Source organism: Bufo bufo, chromosome 3, assembly GCF_905171765.1.
Source record: "Bufo bufo chromosome 3, aBufBuf1.1, whole genome shotgun sequence".
Lineage (NCBI taxonomy): Eukaryota > Metazoa > Chordata > Amphibia > Anura > Bufonidae > Bufo > Bufo bufo.
The window spans coordinates 591,036,056-591,058,668 of NC_053391.1; the positions used below are offsets into that span (position 1 = coordinate 591,036,056).

Consider the following 22,613-nt stretch of genomic DNA (forward strand, 5'->3'; position numbering starts at 1 on the left):
AAATACTTTTTTAGACAGAGTTTCCTCACAAACCTTTCTATACCTATATGTGTCAAAGTGGTTTAATTTCGTGGTTGGGGCAAATTTCAAGCCCTTATTCAACAATTTTGTCTGACTAACCGTTAGTGTAATCTTACTTAAATTTACTACCATATTTGGAACCATATCATCATAAATTTTTATCTTATTCTACTCCCCCCTCCCCATCGTATCTTCTTCCTCTTTCTTCCTGATGGGTTACCCTGTAGTGTGGTCTCTGTGTTTTGTACTGTGTCTTGTTGTGTGGATATAGTGATTCTTGGTGATCCATTCTGTGATTATGTGAGTGTTCTGTCTGTCTGTTCCAAATATGGATGAATGAAATAAATCCAAAGAAACAGCATAAGGGTTACATCGTCTAGATTACCTACGTGACTATCTACTAATCCTCTACCTAAAAGATTTAGAAGATTCTAAATGTTCTGGGTATTTTAGAGAATTTTTGGATCCTATTTATAGTCACATCCCAATAGTGGGTCTTTTATCAATTTTATTTTATCTGCATTTTTTAACTTTGGGACCTATTGATATGAATATTGCAATATAATAGTTTAGGAACCATATAAATTACATTATGCACCTAGATCTGATAATGAGAGGAAGATATAATGGATAATAGAACTTCAACCTCAATTATACTAGCTCATAAACGAGCTAGCGAATATTCCTTTATCCAAGTTATACAATGGGGGAATCTAGCAGCTTTTATATAAAAAACGCAATGGATGCGGAAATATCGCACAGAAAACGCATATAAAGCGCATGCGATTTTTTCTGTTTATTTTATCATTTTTAGCTTGACTGTATTATGTTCTTATAATATTCATTTGTGATGGGTGTTATTTGTTTTAATGTGAAGAATAATGCAATGCGAAATAATAGGGTGAGAGATGGAACAAATACATTTATGGGGGAAAATCCTAAAAAATTTCAATGCCTTGTTTTGCAATTACTAATGGAATATAGGAAGTGAGGTATAAAAGGACGTGTCATTTAGAAGCCAAGTTATCACTGAGGAAGAAGTCAGATAATTCACAAGACTTCGAAGCGCATCTGGGAGGAACTTTGGCTTCCGGATATCTATACTTAGTATGCGCTGGAGAAAAAGATACGAAAACAACATTTAATCAGCTGATTCAACATCCACAATTTGAAATCCCTGCTTAGCCGGCAAGCAGGGAAAAAATGACTCTCAGTTGGTCGACTCTCACCACGTGACTAATCGAAGGAGGAGTCGACAACACGAGGTACGCCGAATGTTGATCGAAAAATTGTTCACACTGAACTAGAGGTGATACTCAATAAGAAAGGCTGGAAATGGGGACAAGCGAAAAGACCCACACTGATGTTTAGTGTGGTTACGCTTTATACACAAATACCCCGTAGAGAACCAACTGAACAGTGAGTACCTCTGAAATTAAATCGTGTGATTACAAATATACACAAATCGAATATACGCATACTGCTACACTGACTCGATTATCTAAAGTCTACATATTCGAGAAAGAAAGCTAGTGTTTTATCGATTGGAGAATTGTTCATATGAATTATTAATCCCGATAGTTTATGGAATACTTAGTGGACTAAAGTGCCATATGAACTGTTTGCTTCACTCCATTATATTGAACATCCAGTGGATCAAAGTGCAATAATGGATTAAGATACCTCCAATCAGAGTGTTTGTACTCAATAACTATTTTATGGACTACCTGTACCATTGTATTGAATTCCATCTCAATATATACCATTGAGTGTAATTATTGCAATATTTTATCTATTATTTTTATTTTTTGTATCTTTTGTATTTTAATTGTTCTTACTGCTGTGATTTATTTTTATTATTCTTGTGAATAAAACCCTATCTTTTTCTGCATTACTCCAGATGTCCGAGTGCCTATCCAATCATAATTTTCTGCTATTTAATTTTTGGTGACTGTGAGGGCAGTAAGTCACGATACGAGCACCGGTACCATCCACTTGGAGGTAGAGCCACCTTAAGACTCATCGATACACTATTTTTTAAATATATTTTGGTTTTAAACAATAAAAGCATTTTTGAAAAAAAATAAGTTTTATGTCTCCATTTTCTGAAAGCCATATATTTTTTATTTTTGGCCGATTGTCTTATGTAAGGACTTTTTGCAGTATGAGATGACGGTTTTATTGGTATTGTATTTGGGTACATATGACTTTTTGATCGCTTGGTATTACACTTTTTTGTGATTAAAGGTGACAAAAAATAGCTTCTTTTAGCACAGTTTTTTTTACGGTGTTGACCGGATGGGGTGGATCATGGGATAGTTTTACAGAGCAGGTTGTTATAGACGCGGTGATACCTAATATGTGTGTTTTTTTTTCTATTTTTTACAATTTTATATGTCTCTTTTTATGGGAAAGGGACTTTTTTTTCATTGAAACTTAAAAAAATTTTATTGTTAAAAACAAATTTATTTCACTTTTATTATTTTTCATTTTTTCCCCACTAATATTTCAGGGTCTGATCCATGTGTCAATACAGCACAATACGCAGTTTGCCCATCCCTGGCCTAGGAGACCTAGCCCTGGGGCTGGATCTCTTGCGCTTCCGTAGCTGGCAATCCCGATACCTGTGCCAGGCATCGGGGCTGCCGTAGCAACCATCGGGTCCCTGTCACCACAGCACGGGGACCCGATGGGGATGTGCAAGCTGTCGCTAACCCACTGTATACCATGGTCAGGGTGACCGCGGCATACAAGAGGTTAATCCACCGGCATCAGTGTTTTCACTGAACCTGGTGGATACAGCAGGGGCCTGGCTGTCAGTATCAAAGTAGCAAAGTTTTCAAAAATTCGATTCGGCTGCTCTGCCGAACTTCAACAAGAAATTTTATTAGTTACAAATTACTTCATAACAAATCACATTCCATTGTAAGGAGCGGGTGCAATGATGCGATTGCGCCCCCCGTTATTTAACCCCTCAGATGTTGTGTGTCACCACATCATCACGCTGGGCAGTCGCAGTGACGTCATCATTTTTTTAACCGCCATTTCAGGAAAAATTGATTTGTTACCACAAAGTGCCAAGAAATTCAGATTTGTGGCAAATTAAATTTTTCCTGAAATTCGGATAGAATTCCACTTTGTTAACTTTCATTCCTTCAAAACTAGTCATAAGTACCAGATCTGCGGGGGTGTAACACCTTCGACCCACACCGATCACCTATTAGGAGCTTTGCAACCTCTTCCTAGGCCAGTGACATGACTGTACATCGGTCACATGGCCTAGCTGCAGCTCAGCTCCATTCAAGTCAATGGGGCTGAACTGTAATACCAAGCACTGCCACTATGAGATCTACCGCACTTTCCTTGGAACGCTGCCGGGAGCTTGCATTGCTCACCAGACCTCCGGTGAGTGCAGTGGCTCCTTGAAACAGCTGATCATCTGGGGTGCTGGGACTCGGACTCCTGCAAATGTTATAATGATTACAAGGGTTGAGCAAGTCGAAGCATCAGAAGTCGACTTCAATCAAAATTTCTGGGAAAATTCGATTTGCTGCAAAGCTTGAGTTTTCTCTTGCTTTGTGGTTAACTAATTAATTTTCCCGGAAAATCCCATTTGAGCGCGAAGAGGCCACCGTGGCCATCTTGATTGAAGATTCTGTGCAAAATCTTGTGCGCTGTGATGTATGACGTTACCATACCGGACAGCATGATGATGTCATTAGGCACTGCACAAGATTTCACGTGGGATCTTCAATCAAGATAGCCATGGCGGCCTCTTTGCGCCTAAAGAGATAAGGTGAGTATTATTATTATTATTTTTTAACCCCATGGCAATCGCCATTCCCCGTCAGTGCACTCACTATTTATAAATAAATGTGCTTCATAATGTAGTAATTCGTCACAAAGTGAATTTCTTGGCAAAGCAGCCAAATCAAAGTTTTCATAACTTCGCTCACCACTAATGATCATTATCATTTCTCGGATAACCCCATTAAAGGGGTTTTGTCACTTCAGCAAATAGCATTTATTATGTACAGAAGGTTAATACAACACATTATACACTGGCTCGTTTCCATGGTTATGACCACTGTGCAATCCAGCAGTGATGGCTGTGCTTGCATACTATATAAAAGTATCAGCCTATGTGAGCTACCACAGTCCCGTCCACCACAGAGGCAAGCATGGCTACCACTGATGGATTACAGGGTGGTCGTAACCATGGAAATGAACAGTGTATAATGTGATGGAAAAATGAGTCTATCCAGCAAAGGAAGCAATATGGATAATACATTAGTAGGTGCCTTGTATTAACATTGCCTATATGATAAATGCCACTTGCTGAAGGGACACAACCCCTACTGGAATTTAGTCTGCAAAATGGCACAAATTAAACCAAATTTGACATACCTTGGTAAGCATTTTAGATACCCTTCTCATTCTTATACCAACTTATTAGAGTCTGTACCTTTTTTCTAACTTTTTCCAATTTTTGATCAGCTCATCTTATTGAGTTGTACTGTCTAAACCCAACCATATAATGGACTGATTGTGTCCAACAAATGTTGTGCTGGTGCACCTTGAAAATGGCACTGGGGACATATCATATGGTGTGACGAGACCAATCTCGCCACATTGCATTGGAGAAGCCTGGTTGCCCGCCTGCTCCCTTTAGACTATGGCCCCATGTTGAAACACTTGATTTTCCCCTGCAAAGACATGAAAGCCGGGTCATTTGGTACTTGCCGTATTTGCACAGTAATACCTCAGATAGCTATGCCATGGAGCCCATTCGGATAATGAAAGACTATGTGAAAGACTCTACTGTATTCATTTAGTCTGAGTGCCATTCACCTAATAATATGCGCTCAGACCTGAGCTATCTGGGGATATGTTAAATGTCTATGTTTTATGCAATAGCTACACAGTTAAATATTTTTATGTCTCTTATTGTCTTTTGCTACCATGTGGCTAATGGAGTTTTGCCTCTGCCCTTGGAGATAAATTGGATTACTTCCCAATTGTCTCCAGGACAGAAGACTTTGTGTAAAACTGTGCATTCTCCTGCCTGTGATAATTACATTAACCCATTGTGTAAGGTAATTGTATCACAGGCAGAAGGGAGGATTTTGTGTGGGAATGTCTGAGTGTATTGTACGGGGTTACTGGTTGTTTTACAAAACCCTGTGGGTGGTACTAATGTGTAAGAATGTGTATATAAGAACAATAAACACACAGCTCTGGCTGACCACTGCTTGACACTCAACACGACGCCTTGTCTCGTTCTTGGGGGGGATTTATTGTATGCTGTTCCAGTTCGACTGCTAGGAGTGTAAACCTTTCATATGGTTTTTCTTATTCGGCTGTATGCAGCATTCATGTGGTTTCCAGTTCGGGAGATTGGTGTCTTTAGTAGCTGCCTTTGCATCTGGAAAGGGAATATCTCTTAAACGGCTTTTACCCCCTTTTATGCCCGGGGTGCCGTTACACATGGGTTCCAGGAAGTCTTCAGCAGTTTATATATAGTAGGAATATGAAGTTTTATTAACTACAGTTTCAATGCTACAGGTTTTAGCCCAGTATCGGGGTCTTCTTATGGCTGTTATGCCTGAAGAAGACCCTAGTTCAGTGAGGAAAAGTTTACATTGAAAAACTTATAGCAGTTCCCAGTATTCACAATTTTGATTAAGTTGTGACTCCCATAACAGATTGGCCTTGTTTATAGGTGTATTACCGATTCTAGGAACCAATATTGCTCTGGTATTGACATTCAGGTGCACCAGCTATTACTGTACATTTATTCGACTCAGGCCTCTTGCACACAAACGTTTTTTTTGTGTTCCGTTTTTTGTGTTTCGTATACGGACCGTATACAGAACCATTCATTTCAATGGATCCGCAAAAAAAATAGAAGGTACTCCGTTTGCCTTTCGTTTCCGTATTTCCGTTTTTCCGTTCCATTCAAAGATAGAACATGTCCTATTATTGTCCGCATAATGGACAAGGGTAGTACTGTTCTATCAGGGACCAGGTGTTCCGTTCCGCAAAAAACGGAATGCACACGGACATCATCCGTATTTTTTGTGTATCCGTTTTTTGCGGACCGCAAAATACTGAAAAAGCCATACGGCCGTGTGAAAGAGGCCTTATGTAGTGTGACTCTCTAAGGTGAGCATATCACATATGGGTGTTGCAGATTCTTGCATGTGTCCAAACAATATTACCCATCAAGGCGCCATTCATGTAATCAAAGAAACAAAGGCAAGTCCAAGATCATAGACTCCAGGCGCGGTCGTCAGTCCATGCACGGACAAAGCTCTGCTTCAATGCACCTGTATATCCAATGAATGATTTGTTCGGCATGAATAAAAACTTCTCCTTTATCAGTTCATATTAAAACTCCAACATTGGATTCACCACCACTATTTCCAATGTTTCCTGTTTAAGTGGAAACTGTGTTGATGAGTCAAATGTTGGAATTTTAATATGATCTACTGAAGGTTTTTATTCATGCCGGTACAAATCATTCATTAGCAATTCATGTACGTTTCCTGTGTCATCTCACTTCATGGTTGCTGTACATTTACAGCAATAATTTGTGGTTACATCTTTAATGAACGGGGGTATTTCTTTGGCTTCTCATAGCCACATCTCTTTTTCTACGTATACATACTTTTCAATTTGCAACAGAACGTTGTCACATTTTGCTTGGTGCTTTTGCTTGCCATCTGTGTTCTGTGCAGATGAAAGTTTTCCTATCTTTTTGTATTGTAGGTGAATCTGTCTTCAAATAACAATTCATTTGTAAATTGCTTTCGAACAGCAGTTGGATTTAAAATGTAGACCTGGTTTTGTGTTATTCTAATTGGTTTCTTTCAACAAATTGTGTAACCTTAGAAATAATTACAATACATCAATTTACTTTATGAGCCTAATAACATACACATTGAGAACCTTGCTATCATTATTACCACATATTAAACTTCTGTTCAGGGATTTTAATTTTAAATTAAAAATATAAATCTGAAACAGTAGCAATTGCAGAGAACAAAATGTGTCAGTGTCATTTCACAGCTAATGCTTAATAAGTCATAAACACACAAACTGTTCTCTTCAAGCTGCCAAATGAAGCCTTCATTACTCCTTTGTAAATTCTAAAAAATAAAACAATTAACCACATTTGATTAATAAGAATAAGCTTTCGTTCTAAAAATCCATTCCTGGTTGTCTGAGATGTATTCAGCATGCCAGCAATGTAGTATTTATTTCTGGCAAAAAAAAAAGTAGCAGCTATTACTCACATTGAAACCGCCACTTTAAAGTCAAAGTCTGATTTCTAGACATTGATGAGCTATTTTTTTGGCTCACAATGAGTTTTTAAAAAGTAATAGTATTAGTCACCTCTCTGAACCCTAGTCACTCCTGTTTTAATTTATAAAAATAAATAAATAAGCCTCAAAAATACGTTGCTGTTTTAATGCTGACCAGGTCCCTGTTGGTCTCTGCTTCCTGGTCCATCTTGACAAACAGGAAATGCAAGCTCAGTCAATTGCTGGCTAGATGGGTCACCAGTGCAGCTTGTGATTGGCTGAGCAAGCATTTCCTGTGCATCCACATAGGACTAGAAATGATATATTTGTAGTGTTACTGCTGTAGGCCAACAAGGAACAACATTTCCAACAATGATGTGGCACCATCAGCTTTCTTAGCTTTTTAAGGAGAACTCATGGTTGATAATCAACTATATTCGACCAACAATACAACTTCCCAAAATCGTCAAGCAGAACCAATTGGAGACAAAATAGCCCAAAGCTTTACTAGCATCACTACTCCTTTGTTTTAGAGATTGGCTACATTCTCAATGGCTACTCCCCCAAGGAGGCATATTCTTGTAACACGCTACAATGTTTTTACAGAGACAACCTCTTCCTTCTGGGATTCGCGTTCCCACCTATCCCTTGGTTGAACTTGATAGACTTATGTCTTTTTTCAACCGTATTACCTATGTAACTATGTAACAGTTTAAAGCGGTTTTCTTTCAGATAGTTTTATTCTGATGATTTATCCTTAGGATAGGTTATCAGAATATGATCTGTGGGGTCAGATTCCCAGCACCCTCACCGATCAACAGTTTGAAGAGTATGCAGCGCTTCAGTGAGTGCCTCTTCCTCGGCCACCAATGTCATGTTCACTGGTCATATAGCCTAGACACAGCTAAGTCCCTTTTAGGTGAATGTCTGAGCTGATCTGTGATGTCAAGCACATCTGCTATCCAATGGACAGCACTGTGCTTGGTATGCTGTGAGGAGGCCGTGGCACTCACCAGAGATGCTGGGAGTAGCACCCCACCAATCACATGCTGATAACCTATCCTGAGGATAGGTCATTAGTGTAAAACCCCAGAAAACACCTATAAATTATTCAGTGTACATGAGCCACCGTAAAGATTTCCTATACAGTAGACAAACATCTGACTGTCAAGAAAACTATCTCTTCTTCATATATTGCAGTCCAGATCTGGGAATATACTGTAGTGTTGGAACTGTTGTCCCCCATAGGCATACAGCAGTAACACTACACACATATCATTTGTGGTCCTATGTTAACACACAGGAAATACCTGCCTAGCCAGTCACTGGCCGTAGTAGTGACCCATCCCACCCAGTGATTTCCTGTGTCTCGAGACCAGGGAGGAATGACCAACTGACACTTGGTAAGCACTGGAATATGAGTGGTGGGGGATCAGTGAGGTAACGCCTCTGTAATTCATTTTTATATCCCACTGTAATAAAAAAAATGCTTCCCCACTGGACCACCCGATTAACATTTACCATGTGTTCCTGATGAAGTCTATACAGTGTTGAGTGCATTTACTAATAATATACTTTATATATTGCTAAAGGAAATATCTGTAGTTAGATGATAGCACATAGTATGTGTTATGTTTAGTGATGAGCGGCAGGGGCAATATTCGATTTCACGAATATTTGTGGCGAATATTCATCATAAATTTGAGAATTCGCCATTATTTTCTTGATTGCAAAAATCGGCAATGTAATATGCGCGTATGGCGTGCACAACGGAGGCGTGGGTCACTTTTGCTACATTTTTCAAGCTGCTAGAAGTTTCCTGAGACTGGAGAAAATGGTTGGCACCGCAGAACATTACAATAGCTTTATATGCAGATAGAGTGCTCAAATATATTCGCGATTGCGCAAATTGGCAATTAATGATGCGCATATTTTGTCGCAATACGTGCAACTTCACATTTTAGCAGGTCTGACTTCATATTACTGATTGGTGCACTAAGTATTGTTGTGAACTTGTGACATGACAGCACTACGTCTGTAGCATGTATGTATGGACAGCAGAACCTATCACACTACCTAACACCCTGCATTAGCTACACTATATCACGATCTAACCTACACTGATCTCCCACTATCTGTAGTATATACAGTACAGACCAAAAGTTTGGACACACCTTCTCATTCAAAGAGCTTTCTTTATTTTCATGACTATGAAGGCATCAAAACTATGAATTAACACATGTGGAATTATATACATAACAAACAAGTGTGAAACAACTGAAAATATGTCATATTCTAGGTTCTTCAAAGTAGCCACCTTTTTCTTTGATTACTGCTTTGCACACTCTTGGCATTCTCTTGATGAGCTTCAAGAGGTAGTCCCCTGAAATGGTCTTCCAACAGTCTTGAAGGAGTTCCCAGAGATGCTTAGCACTTGTTGGCCCTTTTGCCTTCACTCTGCGGTCCAGCTCACCCCAAACCATCTCGATTGGGTTCAGGTCCGGTGACTGTGGAGGCCAGATCATCTGGCGCAGCACCCCATCACTCTCCTTCATGGTCAAATAGCCCTTACTTTCAAAGTTTTCCCAATTTTTCGGCTGACTGACTGGCCTTCATTTCCTAAAGTAATGATGGCCACTCGTTTTTCTTTACTTAGCTGCTTTTTTCTTGCCATAATACAAATTCTAACAGTCTATTCACTAGGACTATCAGCTGTGTATCCACCTGACTTCTCCTCAACGCCACTGATGGTCCCAACCCCATTTATAATGCAAGAAATACCACTTATTAAACCTGACAGGGCACACCTGTGAAGTGAAAACCATTTCAGGGGACTACCTCTTGAAGCTCATCAAGAGAATGCCAAGAGTGTGCAAAGCAGTAATCAAAGCAAAAGGTGGCTACTTTGAAGAACCTAGAATATGACATATTTTCAGTTGTTTCACACTTGTTTGTTATGTATATAATTCCACATGTGTTAATTCGTAATTTTGATGCCTTCAGTGTGAATCTACAATTTTCATAGTCATGAAAATAAAGAAAACTCTTTGAATGAGAAGGTGTGTCCAAACTTTTGGTCTGTACTGTATATAAGCTAACTATCTAATGTAATGTGACACAGCAACGTACAGATCACAGCAATGACCCTGCTGTCTCTACTGTGTACAACTGATCTCACTATAATATCCTGGGTTACATATGACCTTTCTACAACTGGATTTACAGAAATACCTATACATGGGACTTTTGTGAAAACACGGAACATATGTGTAGTGACTTTGTGGTTCACATACCTTTCTATATTTGGGTACATCCATGCGTGTTTGTATGGTTCTATCTTTTTGTTTTTAATATTATAGTTATATTTTAGCTGCACAATCCTGCTGTTTTATACATAGTTTTTAATACCATAATAAATCTACGTGTATCCATGTGAGTCACCTATGTTTGAGTGCCAGTCCATCCATTATTTAGTTATGTTGGGAGTTTGTGCAGACAGCCGCGCTGCTCGTGGGCACAGATGCCGTTCTGTTCACCCTGTGTATGTTGCAGTTCCAGGGCTCTGGCAGCAGCCTCTGGTGCTGGTGTCCTGTGTGTCTATTCGGAGAATTCTTCATTGAACCTCATCTCAATATGCAGTACTGCTAGGGTTAACCCTCCTCTGTGTGCAGCTGCTAGGCTGTTTACAATTGCTAATCAGTTTCTGCTGTAAATGATGTGCTGTTATTGTTACGGCCTTTGATGTGCGCCGTGACACGGTTGCCGCGCATGCTGTTGCCAGCGGCAACGTTTTGTGGTTGCAGCATGTAGGTGCCTCCTCTTTTTTCCTGGGGCCCTCCCTGTCTGGTGCCGGGGGGGTTAATTATCTAGCTTGTGGGGATTTAGGCGTGTCCTGGGTGTGGCCACTAGGTTTATATTGCCTGTGGCCTGTTGGCTAGGGTCAGTTTTCTTCCAGCCTTGCTTTGTGCTGGAGCTGTGCTCCTGCCCGGCCTCTGCCATCTGCCCAGTGTTTGAGGGCCACCTTGTGGAACATCATTTTCCCGGTGTCACCCACCCTTCACTACCCTTGCATATGTTTGGTGTTGTTTATGTATGGTTAAAAAAAAAAAGAACTGAAGATCGGTGTCAGCATGTCTCTAAAAATTGCCGCCAGCACGCCAGGACCACCAACTAGGCCCCTGGCAGCCAGCCAACAAACAGTCAGGAGAAACCATACCGAACACAGCGTCCATCTCAGACACGGTTCCCACTCCAGACCGATGCCAGCAAAAATTCCCCAACCAGCACACATCCAGTACACAAAAGGAATGCTGCCAGAAACATGACCAGAGATAGGAACCACTGAAAACTGGACGAGGAGACACACCAACACAAGCAGCGGTTCATAACCATGGCAATAATCAGTTACCAAGAACCACACCGTTAACTCACTGACTGCCTGAGCAATTAGGTTCCTATGTTGCTAGTTCCATAGTAATATGTTTGTTGCTGTTGTCTGTCCGTGTACCGACCTCTGCACTTTGACCCTCCACTGCCTGACCTGACTTGTGCCTGTTTACTGTAATGATCCTATGTTGCCAACCCTGACCTCGCACCTGTATCACATACACACATGAACTCTGCCTGCCCTGACATCGGCCTGTTTTTGACCTCGCACTTTGATCCCTTCATGCTTTGCTCCAGTGTCTCTGACTCCGGTGGATCAACTGTCAACCACACCAGGACTACTCCAACAGGTAGCAGTCTGGTGGCTTCCCTACAGTGGAGTCCAGATCACTGTGCAGGGGTTAAAAGGCGAATATCAGGGGGCTGTCAGAATAATGCCCTTAGGTTTAGCCCAAAGTCAAACTGTTTGGTTGACACAGGGGTTCCTCACTCACTGCTGTAAAAGAATGATGTTGCAATCCTTAGTGTGAAAGAACCCTTAGCAAAATCCTTCTAATATACTGTACTTGAACAGAACAAATGCTGTGTCACATGCTTCTTTTCATGAGGGCACATGGGTAGCCAGGGCTAGTATTAGCACCAGGAAAACCCAAGCAGATGCCAGATTGTATTGAACCTATAGGGATAGAAGGGTAGTACCATGGTGGTCTATATATGCTCTATGCTTGTGAAGAGTGAGGAAGACATGGGCCCCACTGTTATGTTGTGGGTCACGGAACTACCTTAAAAGTGTTTTCCGAGATTTTTATAGTAATCACCTATCTTATCGATGGGGGCCCAACACCCAGGACCTCCACAGATCAGCTGTTTGAGAAGGCACCAGTGCTCCTGTGGGCAGATTGTATAGCGTACAATCTATAGCAACTGTGCTTGGAATCGTACTCAGCCCCATTCACTTCAGTTGGGCTGAGCTGCACCTAGGCCGCGTGACCGATGAATCTGACGTCACTGGCCTGGGGAAAGCTGAGAGAAGGCCACGGCGCTACTGCAAGTGCTCCTTCCCATCTTATATACTTATGTCTTTCTGCCAACTGTATTCTATATATATTATCTGGTTCCTGTTACATGTTCTGCATGTATGTTTTTCACATAAGATGGTCTTATTTTCTACCTTGTACGGCATTGTCCCAAGGAGTGTGCTGTATCCTAAGACTATTTGTTAGAACACCCTCACCAATACTGTCCATTGCCTACTATATAGTCATGATTTGTATTTGTTTTCTTGTAGGGTGACAAAGAAGCGGAAATGGGGCTGCCATTCTCCCCACTTTGTGACCGCAAGGCCACATTGGTAGCTCAGTCCCAGATAGGTAATTCAGCTCTCGTTATGTCTACACAGAAAAGTCTCTGGTTCTTGAGATCACCATCCTGTGAACACTGACATGGTCTTATGACTTCTTTTACTGTATTGTTGCAATAACTGATCTCTTCTCTTACAGGATTCATTGAATTTATTGTTGACCCAACATTTTCAGTGCTGACTGATGTGGCTGAGAAGATTGTTCTTCCATTAGTAGAAGAAGGAAGCAAAACCAAGCCAGCAGCTCCAGTCAATCAGTCCAGGTGTGTGAAGTTCCAATCACTTAAGAAATGCAAAATTAACTTGAATTACTAATGGGAATTTCACTTTTTAAATAGCAGAGTAACCTCTTTGTCATCGATGGGAGGAGCCAGGACAGAAGAACTATACAACCAGAACTAGTGCAGGGAAATATGAGTTTTTATTAAAGAATATGTGTGTAGTAGTGTTGTACCGTATGTGTGTATATGTGTGTAGCAGAGCTGTATGGGTGTAGCAAAACTGTATGGGTGTAACAGAACTGTATGTGTGTAGCAGAGCTGTATGTGTGTACAGAGCTGTATGTGTGTAGTAGACCTGTATGGGTGTAACAGAACTGTATGGGTGTAGCAGAGTTGTTTGGGTGTAGCAGAGCTGTTTGAGGTCAGCAGAGGACACAGTAAGGGTAACAAGAGCTGACCAAAACTATCCCCCTCCCCATGTTACCCTCTAAAGTTACTTACCTTAACCCCTCCACTTAAGTAAACCACATTCCCTTCAAAAAGGACCTAGAAAATATTTTTTCTAATTTTCTGTTGTCTGAACCTGGGCTGCGTCTTATAGTCTGGTGCGTTTTATAAATGTCAGGAGAGGTTAAAGATCCTCTTTAAATGCAGTAGATATTGATATGGATATAGTTGTTTAGAAATTGTTCCCATTATCATTTAATTATTATAATCATAGCTCTCAATGGAGGCAGCTGTCCCTGGATGAACAATCTGAGCTAGGAGACATTAATGCAGATCTGAACAGCTTCCGGTCAACCTGGGCCAAGTACATTCAGGAGAACAAGCAGAAGTGGAAAGAAAGAGCAGCCAGTGGTGAGACACCTATTACTTTATGCAGGGAACACGGCATTATACTAGAAGGACCCGGTGTTCTGATTACATATATGTAGTATGCTGTGGACATCATTTGTTTGAGCTGAGGCATGAATTTAAGTTTAAAGGATAAAGGGCAATGGTTTACCTTTATCACATATTCAGGTAAGAGATGCTACCTGTCACACCCAGGTGACGTCTCCTCCGATGTAGATCTTCTCTGTCATCAACTTCTCCATTTGGTCCGTACAACTTCTTTCAGCTGCGCCTCGTCTCTGCAGAGTGTAACACACAGACATCTTAGCTTCCTCACATTTCTATCATCATCCCCCAACCTGGAGTCCCCACAGTGTTAATCTGCTGCTCGCTGTACCCCCCAATAACCCCAAATACTATCCTGAAGAAATAATAGTGCCCCCATAGTAAGAGTGCTCCTCATAGTCCCACCAATAGTAATTCCCTTCTAAAATGCCCTCATTAGTAATATGGCCCCCACAGTGCCCCCAACAGTGATAATGCTCCCCAAGAATGGCCCCATTAGTAATACTGTCCCCAACAGTGATAATGCTCCCCATGAGTTGCCCAATTAGTATAAGAGCTCTCCAGTATTAATAATAACCTCACAGAGCCCCCAGCAGAAATAAGGCCCCCTATTGTTCCCCCAGTGGTAATAAAGCTCTGTACAGACCCCTCAGTAGTAATAAGGCCCCCAGAGTGCTCTTAGTAGAAATAAGGCAGATCTATAAGTCCCTCCTATAGAGCCCCCAGTAGTAATAAGAATGCCTATAATGTCCTCTGGATTTGCAGTGCCCCCTGTAGTTATATTCCTCCCTCCCCCATACAGTCCCATGTAAATAACATCACACCATCTCTCCTGCCCCCTCCAAAATACAGTCCTATGTAAATAACATCACTCCCCTCCCTTCAGCCCCTCCAACATACAGTTCCATGTAAATAACACTATTTTCCTCCCTCCGCCATAGAGTCCCATGTACTGTAAATAACATCACACCATCTCTTCAGCCCCCTTCAATATACAGTCCCATGTAAATAACTTCCCTCTCTATCTACAGCCTCTTCCAAAATACAGTCCTATGTAAATAATATCACCTCCTCCCCAGCCGCCTTCAACATACAGTCCCAAGAAAATAATATCACCCCATCCCCAGCCGCCTCCAACATGCAATCCCATGTAAACATCACCCCCTCAACATTCAGTCCCATGTAAATAACATATTCCCCTCCCACAGCTGCCTTCTACATTTCGTCCCATGTAAGTAAAATCCCTCCCTCCCACAGCCACCTCCAACATACACTCCCTTCAGCCCTATCATACAGTTGCAGTTAAATAACCACAACTACCAGCATTACTCTGCCTCTCCCTTCACTTACCTCTCCTCATGTAGCAGACATCACCACAGCTTCTTCCCCCAGGACTTGTCCTCTTCACTGCCGTCCTCTCCTGCACTGATCACATGATGGTGACATCACCACAGGTCCTTCAGCTCTTCCAGTGCATTAGATTCAATTGTATTGCTGTCCTGAGGACGGCAATACAGTTGTATCTAGCTGGCAGGCAGGACATTCAGGGCCTCGGACAAAACATCAGGGGCCCAGGCCCCGAATGTTTTAACCTAGCAGTGCCCCTGAGATGCGGCATCAAATTTATCAAACAGTCTGTGACATTTAATATATTTGACGTACATTACACTAAAGCAGACTCAAAAACAGACTCAGAAATATTTGTTCAAACTTCATTAGAAATATACTGAATATATTAGATTCATTTATGTGCAGATAACTTGATTAACCCATAGAGTCCTATTGCTGTACATGTACAGCGCTGAGGACAGTGATTTAAGTCCCAACACCGTACATGTGCGGCACGCTGATCAGGCTGGTGCAGGAGCTGCGCTAGCACGTTCAGCACTAGGGGCACACAAAATAAAAAAATAAGTTTCAAGTAAAAAAAAAAGTGCCCCTTTCCCATAATCAAGTCATTTCAAACTGTGAAAAATAGAAATATAGAGTATTCCTGTGTCCGTAACAGCCAGCTCTATAAAAATTTTATAGACTCTACCCCCACAGGTGAGCACCGTAAAAAAAAGAAAAAGAAAACAAAACTGTGCCAAAACAACACATTTTTTGGTCATCTTTCCTCACATCTTGGGTCAATTTATTATTTCATCTGAGAGTCTCTACAGTTGTCAGCACAACATGCATAAATCAAGACATTGGGCCTAAAATGTACATGGTGCTCATTTATTACTGAGCCTTGGTGTATGTCCAGGTAAAAGATTATAAAATCAGGAAGCACAGCATAAAAATACTGTAATAAGTTACTTATTTTTTCTGTTTTTACATTGCACCATCTGCTGTGATTTTTTGCTAAACACCTGTGGGGTCAAAATGCTCAGTACATCCCTTGGAAATTCTGTGAGGGATGTGGTTTCTAAAATGGGATCACTTCTTGGGGTGTCTTTTTTATATTTCAACTCAGAGCTTCTGCAGTTGTTGGTCAGTGCTATATAAATCACCAAACTTGGCCTAAAATGCACATGGTGCTCTTTCTCTTCTGAGCCTTGCAGTTTGCCCATACAGCACTTATTTAGAGAAAATGGGTAACCAATTATGGGGTGCATTTTCTCCTGCTACCCCTTGTGAAAATGAAAAATGTGGACCTAAAGCGACGTTTTCATGTAAAATATGTAAACTTTAATTTTCACAGCCAAGTGTTTCTAAATTCTATGAATCACCTGTTGGGCCAAAGTGCTCACTGAACCGTTTGAACAATTTCTTGAGGGGTGTAGTTTCCAAAATTGGGTCACTTTTTGGGGGCTCCAATATAAGGGTACATCAGGGTGTCTTCAAATGCAACATAGTTCTCAAAAACTATTCCAGCAAAATCTTCCTTCCCAAAACCATATGGTGCTCCTTCCCTTCTGAGCCCTGTAGTGTGCCCATACAGCAGTTTACAACCACATATGGGGTGTTTCTGTAAACGTCAGAATCAGGGTAATAAATATTGAGGTTTATTTTGTTGAAACGCCTTGCTATGTTACAGGAAAAATTGATTGAAATGGAAAATCAGCCAAAAAAAGGGAATTTTTTTAATTTCACCCCCATTTTCCTTTAATTCTTGTGGAACACCATAAACTTTGAATTGGTTCTTTAAAAAATTGCTTCTAAACTTCTAAGCCTTCTAATGTCCTAAAATTTGCATTTTTGTTTAATAAAGGTAAAACATTTTGACTCAAATTTACCACTAACATGAAGTACAATATATCACAAGAAAATAGTCTCAGAATGGCTTGGATATGTAAAAGCATTCCAAAGTTATTACTACATAAAGTGACAAATGTCAGATTTACAAAAATCGTCTGGGTCTTAAGGTGAAAAGTGGCTTGGTACAAAAGGGGTTAAAGTTGTACATTACACTGCTTGTTTTTTTTTATATATAAAGGAGGAACATACTATAAGGTATGTCTAATAATTCCATTTCCAGGAATCACAAACCAGGCGTCTGTGGATGAACTTTCACCTTGTGAGGAAGAGAATAGCACAGAGGAAAATGGTAACCTGGACTAGTGCACAGTTTCCATGGACATCAGGTAGGGACGCAGAGAGAGGGATTTAGGACAGGAAGAACCATTAGGGCTTGTACAGCCTTGGATTGAGCTCACCTTGTGCATGGCTGTTCACGGTATGAACCTTATAGAGCTGGGACCTGGAGATTATAATCTGAGCACATCAGCATATGGCTAAGTACTCACCACCGTTTTGCTACAACCAGTTATTAGACTGGACTATAACAGGAACCACCATGTCACCAGTTCCTACATAAGTGCCTTAAGCAGAATAGTAAGTATGCCAGGCACAACACCCTTGAAATTTGGTATGAAAAACAAAGAAAACATGTCATCCAAGGAACACTTTGCAAAAATGGGTGCAGCAGATGATAGTCCAAGCAACCTTTTTACATTCTACATCTGCAGCAGCCTGAAGGATGCACCCTGTGTAGTAAAGATGCTCCTCTCCATGCAGTACCTCTATTATAACTTGTGGTTAATTGAACTAGCTTGAACCAGTTTGACCATTCGTCTTTTAAAACACATAGTCATTAAAAGGATTTGTTTTCAACACTATTCTCTATAAATGAGTTTTAGAGAAAATCTAACCACCCTGCCCACAGTCATTCCACAGTCTATAGCAGTCAGGTCACAAGAAAAACTGGACCTCCTAATCTTCTCTACTATTATTCATTAAAGGGTGCGATCTTTGGATGATCAGCAGTTGTATCCAATGTGTTATAAATATCTATATTGTAGCTTATCTAGCCTAGATATTTTCAAATGGATTAATTGTTCTATACACTTGTTAAAGGGCATCTGTCAGCAGATTTGTACCTATGAAACTGGCTGACCTGTTCCATGTGCGGTTGGCAGCTGAAGACATCTGTTTTGGTCCCATGTTCATATGTGCTCACATTGCTGAGAAACATTAAGTTTTAATATATACAAATGAGCTTCTAGGAGCAACAGGGGCGTTACCATTACTTCTAGAGGCTCTGTTGAGCCCTCTGCACTTTGATTGACAGTACCAGGCATGTCTGCCTGGCTCCAGGGGCGTAGCTATAGGGGGTGCAGTGGTATCAATCGCTACCGGGCCCAGGAGCCTGAGGGGGCCCAAAGTCCCTTGTGGTATATAAGAGGACACTGGTATTATAGAAAGTACATGCTGGTCAAGTTACACCTCTGGCTGAAGGGATGGGGTTAGGTCAAGAATTTGGATTGAGGGGGATGCTGTTTAAATTTTTGCCTCAGGTGGCACGAAGGCTATGTGTTTCCCTGTCCTTTGCCACAAAGTAGGGGGCCCAAACTGAACTCTTGCACCAGGTCCCATGAGCCTTTAGCTACGCCCCTGCCTGGCTCTATCACTCAAAGTGCAGAGGGCACATCAGTTGCGGGCACATATGTACATGGGGCCAACGCAGATGCCTTCAGCTGCCAAGTGCACATGTAACAGGTCAGTCAGTTTCATAGGTACAAATCTGCTGACAGATGCCCTTTAAGTGTTTGATTTTATGTTTCTGACAACTCTTCCTCTCTTATTGGCTTAGGTACTACTCCATCCACATAGAGGTCCAGATCCCCTCCCTGCAGTACAGAAGGACTAGGACACAGCAAATACAGAGATTGGATCTGAAGTCGCAGGTCCCTTGGCACGCACAGAACATCTGGCATTCAGGGAACTAGACAACCCTTAGAATCCCACCGTCTGTGACAGTGTGTGGGTGACCCACAGATCATTGCACAGCTCTTTCTCTCTGTCTCTGCTATGTGGGTCTGTCTCTCTCGTTGTGGATCATTTAGGTACTACCATATGGAACTGCCTTTGCTTTGTAAAACAGAGCAGACTTTTACTTTTCTGTTTCTCTTAGATAAAAGCACTCTTTTTATTTTGCTGTCAGCAATGTACATCTACATTTTATATATATATATATTGCCTCCCACAAACCTTTCAAGGCTCTGCATGACTTAGTTCTCATTTTCCAGAGTTATGCAAAAAAGGGGGAAATAAAACAGTTCATATATGCACAGCGACATAAAGAAAGAATGGAATTACCATCCTTCATCTCATCTGAAGACAGTACAAAGAAGATGGCGTTGGACTATCTGATGTATAGTAACTTAAGAAAATGCAATATTAAAAACTTCTTGTATGAACAGTGGCCACCAAAAAAAGAGTTCCAGATATCCAGAACTCTGCCAGAACAGTGCTCCTCAAATCAGTCCTCAGGGATTGCCACCACACCATCATGCATGTGTAATCATCAGTTGTTAGGCATGGAAATCTGTCGATCAGATCATGTTAACCTGTCTGCGAATGGTTTGAGAGTTACTGATTCTGAGCAATAAGCACCTGCTACAAGGGAAAGAGTATAAGAGTGAATATAAGGCGGAGGTTGATACAGTCAGATGATGGACTCACCCCTTTCACGTCATCGTAATCTCGTAAAACAAAAGGGACCAAAGCATGTTAGTAATTACCATAGTTTTATTAGAAGAATGCTTATCTAATTGCTGCTTTACACATAGAAGAGTGTGTATACATTATTCCTTGGTAGGAAGACACCAGAGCTCATATTCTTTCCAGTTATGACCCATAATCCCGACTCTTCCTCTAAGTCCCACCAAGCAAGAGGACACCACAAGTCTTATGTGAAGACCAGGAGTTCTCTGACAACTCTTTTCTGAGAGCCTACATAGCACTGCTGAATGATATCCTGAAATGAATTTTCCTTGCCAAGCACCTCTACATCATTGTGTGATCATTCCCTGTGGCAGATTATCGAGAGTTTCTTGTTTGTCCTGTCCTATATGTGTCATAGATTTAGATGTTGTGTTTTGTGCCTTGCTTTGAAGTGTCTTGTACCAAATCTCAAAGGACTCATCCATTCATCAGCGTTTCTGAAACCCGAATACGGACATAGCAATTTCTCCATTAATTACTGAATCTTCTATGAATTCAGACCCCCGACCCCAAACTTTCGCTCCTCTTTTTCTACAATAGGTCTTAGTTCATGGTTTGAGTTTTTGTTTAACATCTCAGGTTAAAGATTTTCAGACGGTTTGTCACAATCATACAGCAAACTGAATCTACTGTAGGTCCAGGTGTAATGAAGGGTATAGAATTGAGCCACAGTCATATTTGATGATTTGTCGATCGTATAAACATTCCTACTAGCTTCATTATATGTATTCATTAATCAGTTAAAACAGAGTATTCCTAATTTATATCCTAGAGATATAAGACCAGGTTGACACCATAAGAGCTTTAGAGAGTTGATGATGATGTGTGTATCACCGAGACAGTTTCCTAAATAGGACGACAGTGAAGGAAGGATGAAAAAACTAACAGGTGCATCTGGATAGAGGCCTGTTTAGTGTAGACTGGTACCACTGAGATCCCCATAGATACCATTTAGCAGCAATATATATGAAATGGAAGCATTAGCTATGTACTAGATGAGTGTTTGCATCATCTGAAGACAGATGAAAAGATTTGTCTCGTGTTCTCTACTGAAGTGTCAGTTATCCGTCACTTGTATTTAATGTAATGTAACTTCATACTCGTTGAAATCCCCATATTACAAAGTGTCAGCGCCCCCTTCTTCTGTAGTCATTATCATTCCTTTGAACTACCATTCTACTTTTGCTTCCATATTCTATTTTGGTCAACAGCAATGATTTGTTATGCAATTTCTTGTGACTCTTATGTCTTTCATTTTTCTTTTTGTCATCTTTTTATTCTCGATTTTCCTGTGTTTACGTAACTCCCTATGTGATTGCTTTCATGGCAGGAATATGGATCTAGGAGATAGTCTTAAAGGGGTTATGCCATGATTGATGTAAATAATGAAAATTAGACATCATATAGAACATGACAATCTCATTCTAACAAAGCTAGAAACCATTCCAGTACCTCATATGGATCCAGAGATCTTCCCATTCGTTGCTCTAATTGTTCCGCTTGATTTATTTCCGGCTGGCAACTCAGGGTGGGGTGGTGTGTCCTTTCTGCTGTAGCTCTTTCTCTCTAACTGCCACAACTTCTAACAGAAGATATGGCTGGTGACAGTTGAAAATATATACTGAGCGCGTGCGACCACCTCAGTGAGATGGATAATAAATGAGGAAAAGAAAAAACAACAGGTGGCGCTATACAGATACATTTTACTGAATAGCTTAATGGCTCAGATCCAGGTGCTGGTTTGAAAAATGTAGAACATTTTTCATGGCACAACCCCTTTAAATATGCACACATGTAAGACATTTTCATATGCTGACATGTTTTCGAGAGGTAATTTGTCAAAGTCTTCCTTAACTATAGGTCGGGATACCTTGTCTTAGGATATCTGATGGTGAGCTTTGGTTAAAGGGAAAATGTAGTTTAGAATTGAAATGCAGAATCGGGAGGTGACTTTACCAGTTCAGAGTGTGAATGTGGATTAGTTTAGGATATATAGATCAAAATTTATATTTATTTGCTAAGAATCCAACAGGTTTTTCTTTTATTTAATATATAGTTTCTTAGGAATTCTTTTAAGAAAAGCGATTAAATGAATATAATTTGCACCTATAGATTTCCACTATAAATAAAGAGAAGTTTAGTTTTTTTAATATACCACATTGAATCCCAACCTTAAATCCTGATACATCATATATGACGTTTGTAACCAGATGAGATCATGAACCCTGACCACTTCTGGATAGCGACCTTTAGAATTGTATCTTATATTTTAAACACTGTATATCTGAAATATACAATCTATGACACAGATGTAACATTATTTGTCTATGGTCATACATCCATGGGGATAGATGTTTTTTTCCTCTTTTTTTTTTAACCATTCATTAGGTTGCAGAACATGGTCTTCTTCATAAGAGTATTTGATTC

General features: G+C 40.6%; 1 protein-coding gene across 4 annotated transcripts in view; it reads left to right on the forward strand.

Annotated features, from left to right (window-relative positions):
* Positions 1-21,842, forward strand: part of PDE1B (phosphodiesterase 1B) — a 382,256-nt gene extending 360,414 nt beyond the window's left edge. For 2 of the 4 annotated variants that reach the window (XM_040425860.1, XM_040425862.1), the window contains 5 exons: positions 13,003-13,084; positions 13,214-13,337; positions 14,017-14,153; positions 17,659-17,727; positions 19,273-21,842. In XM_040425860.1, coding sequence (XP_040281794.1) covers positions 13,003-13,084; positions 13,214-13,337; positions 14,017-14,153; positions 17,659-17,727; positions 19,273-19,292 — 432 coding nt within the window. In that variant the 3' untranslated portion in view covers positions 19,293-21,842. Of the gene's footprint in view, positions 1-13,002; positions 13,085-13,213; positions 13,338-14,016; positions 14,154-17,658; positions 17,765-19,272 lie in introns of all 4 variants that reach the window. The other 2 variants (XM_040425861.1, XM_040425863.1) reach the window with 2 other exon arrangements.
* The last annotated feature ends 771 nt before the right edge of the window (positions 21,843-22,613 follow it).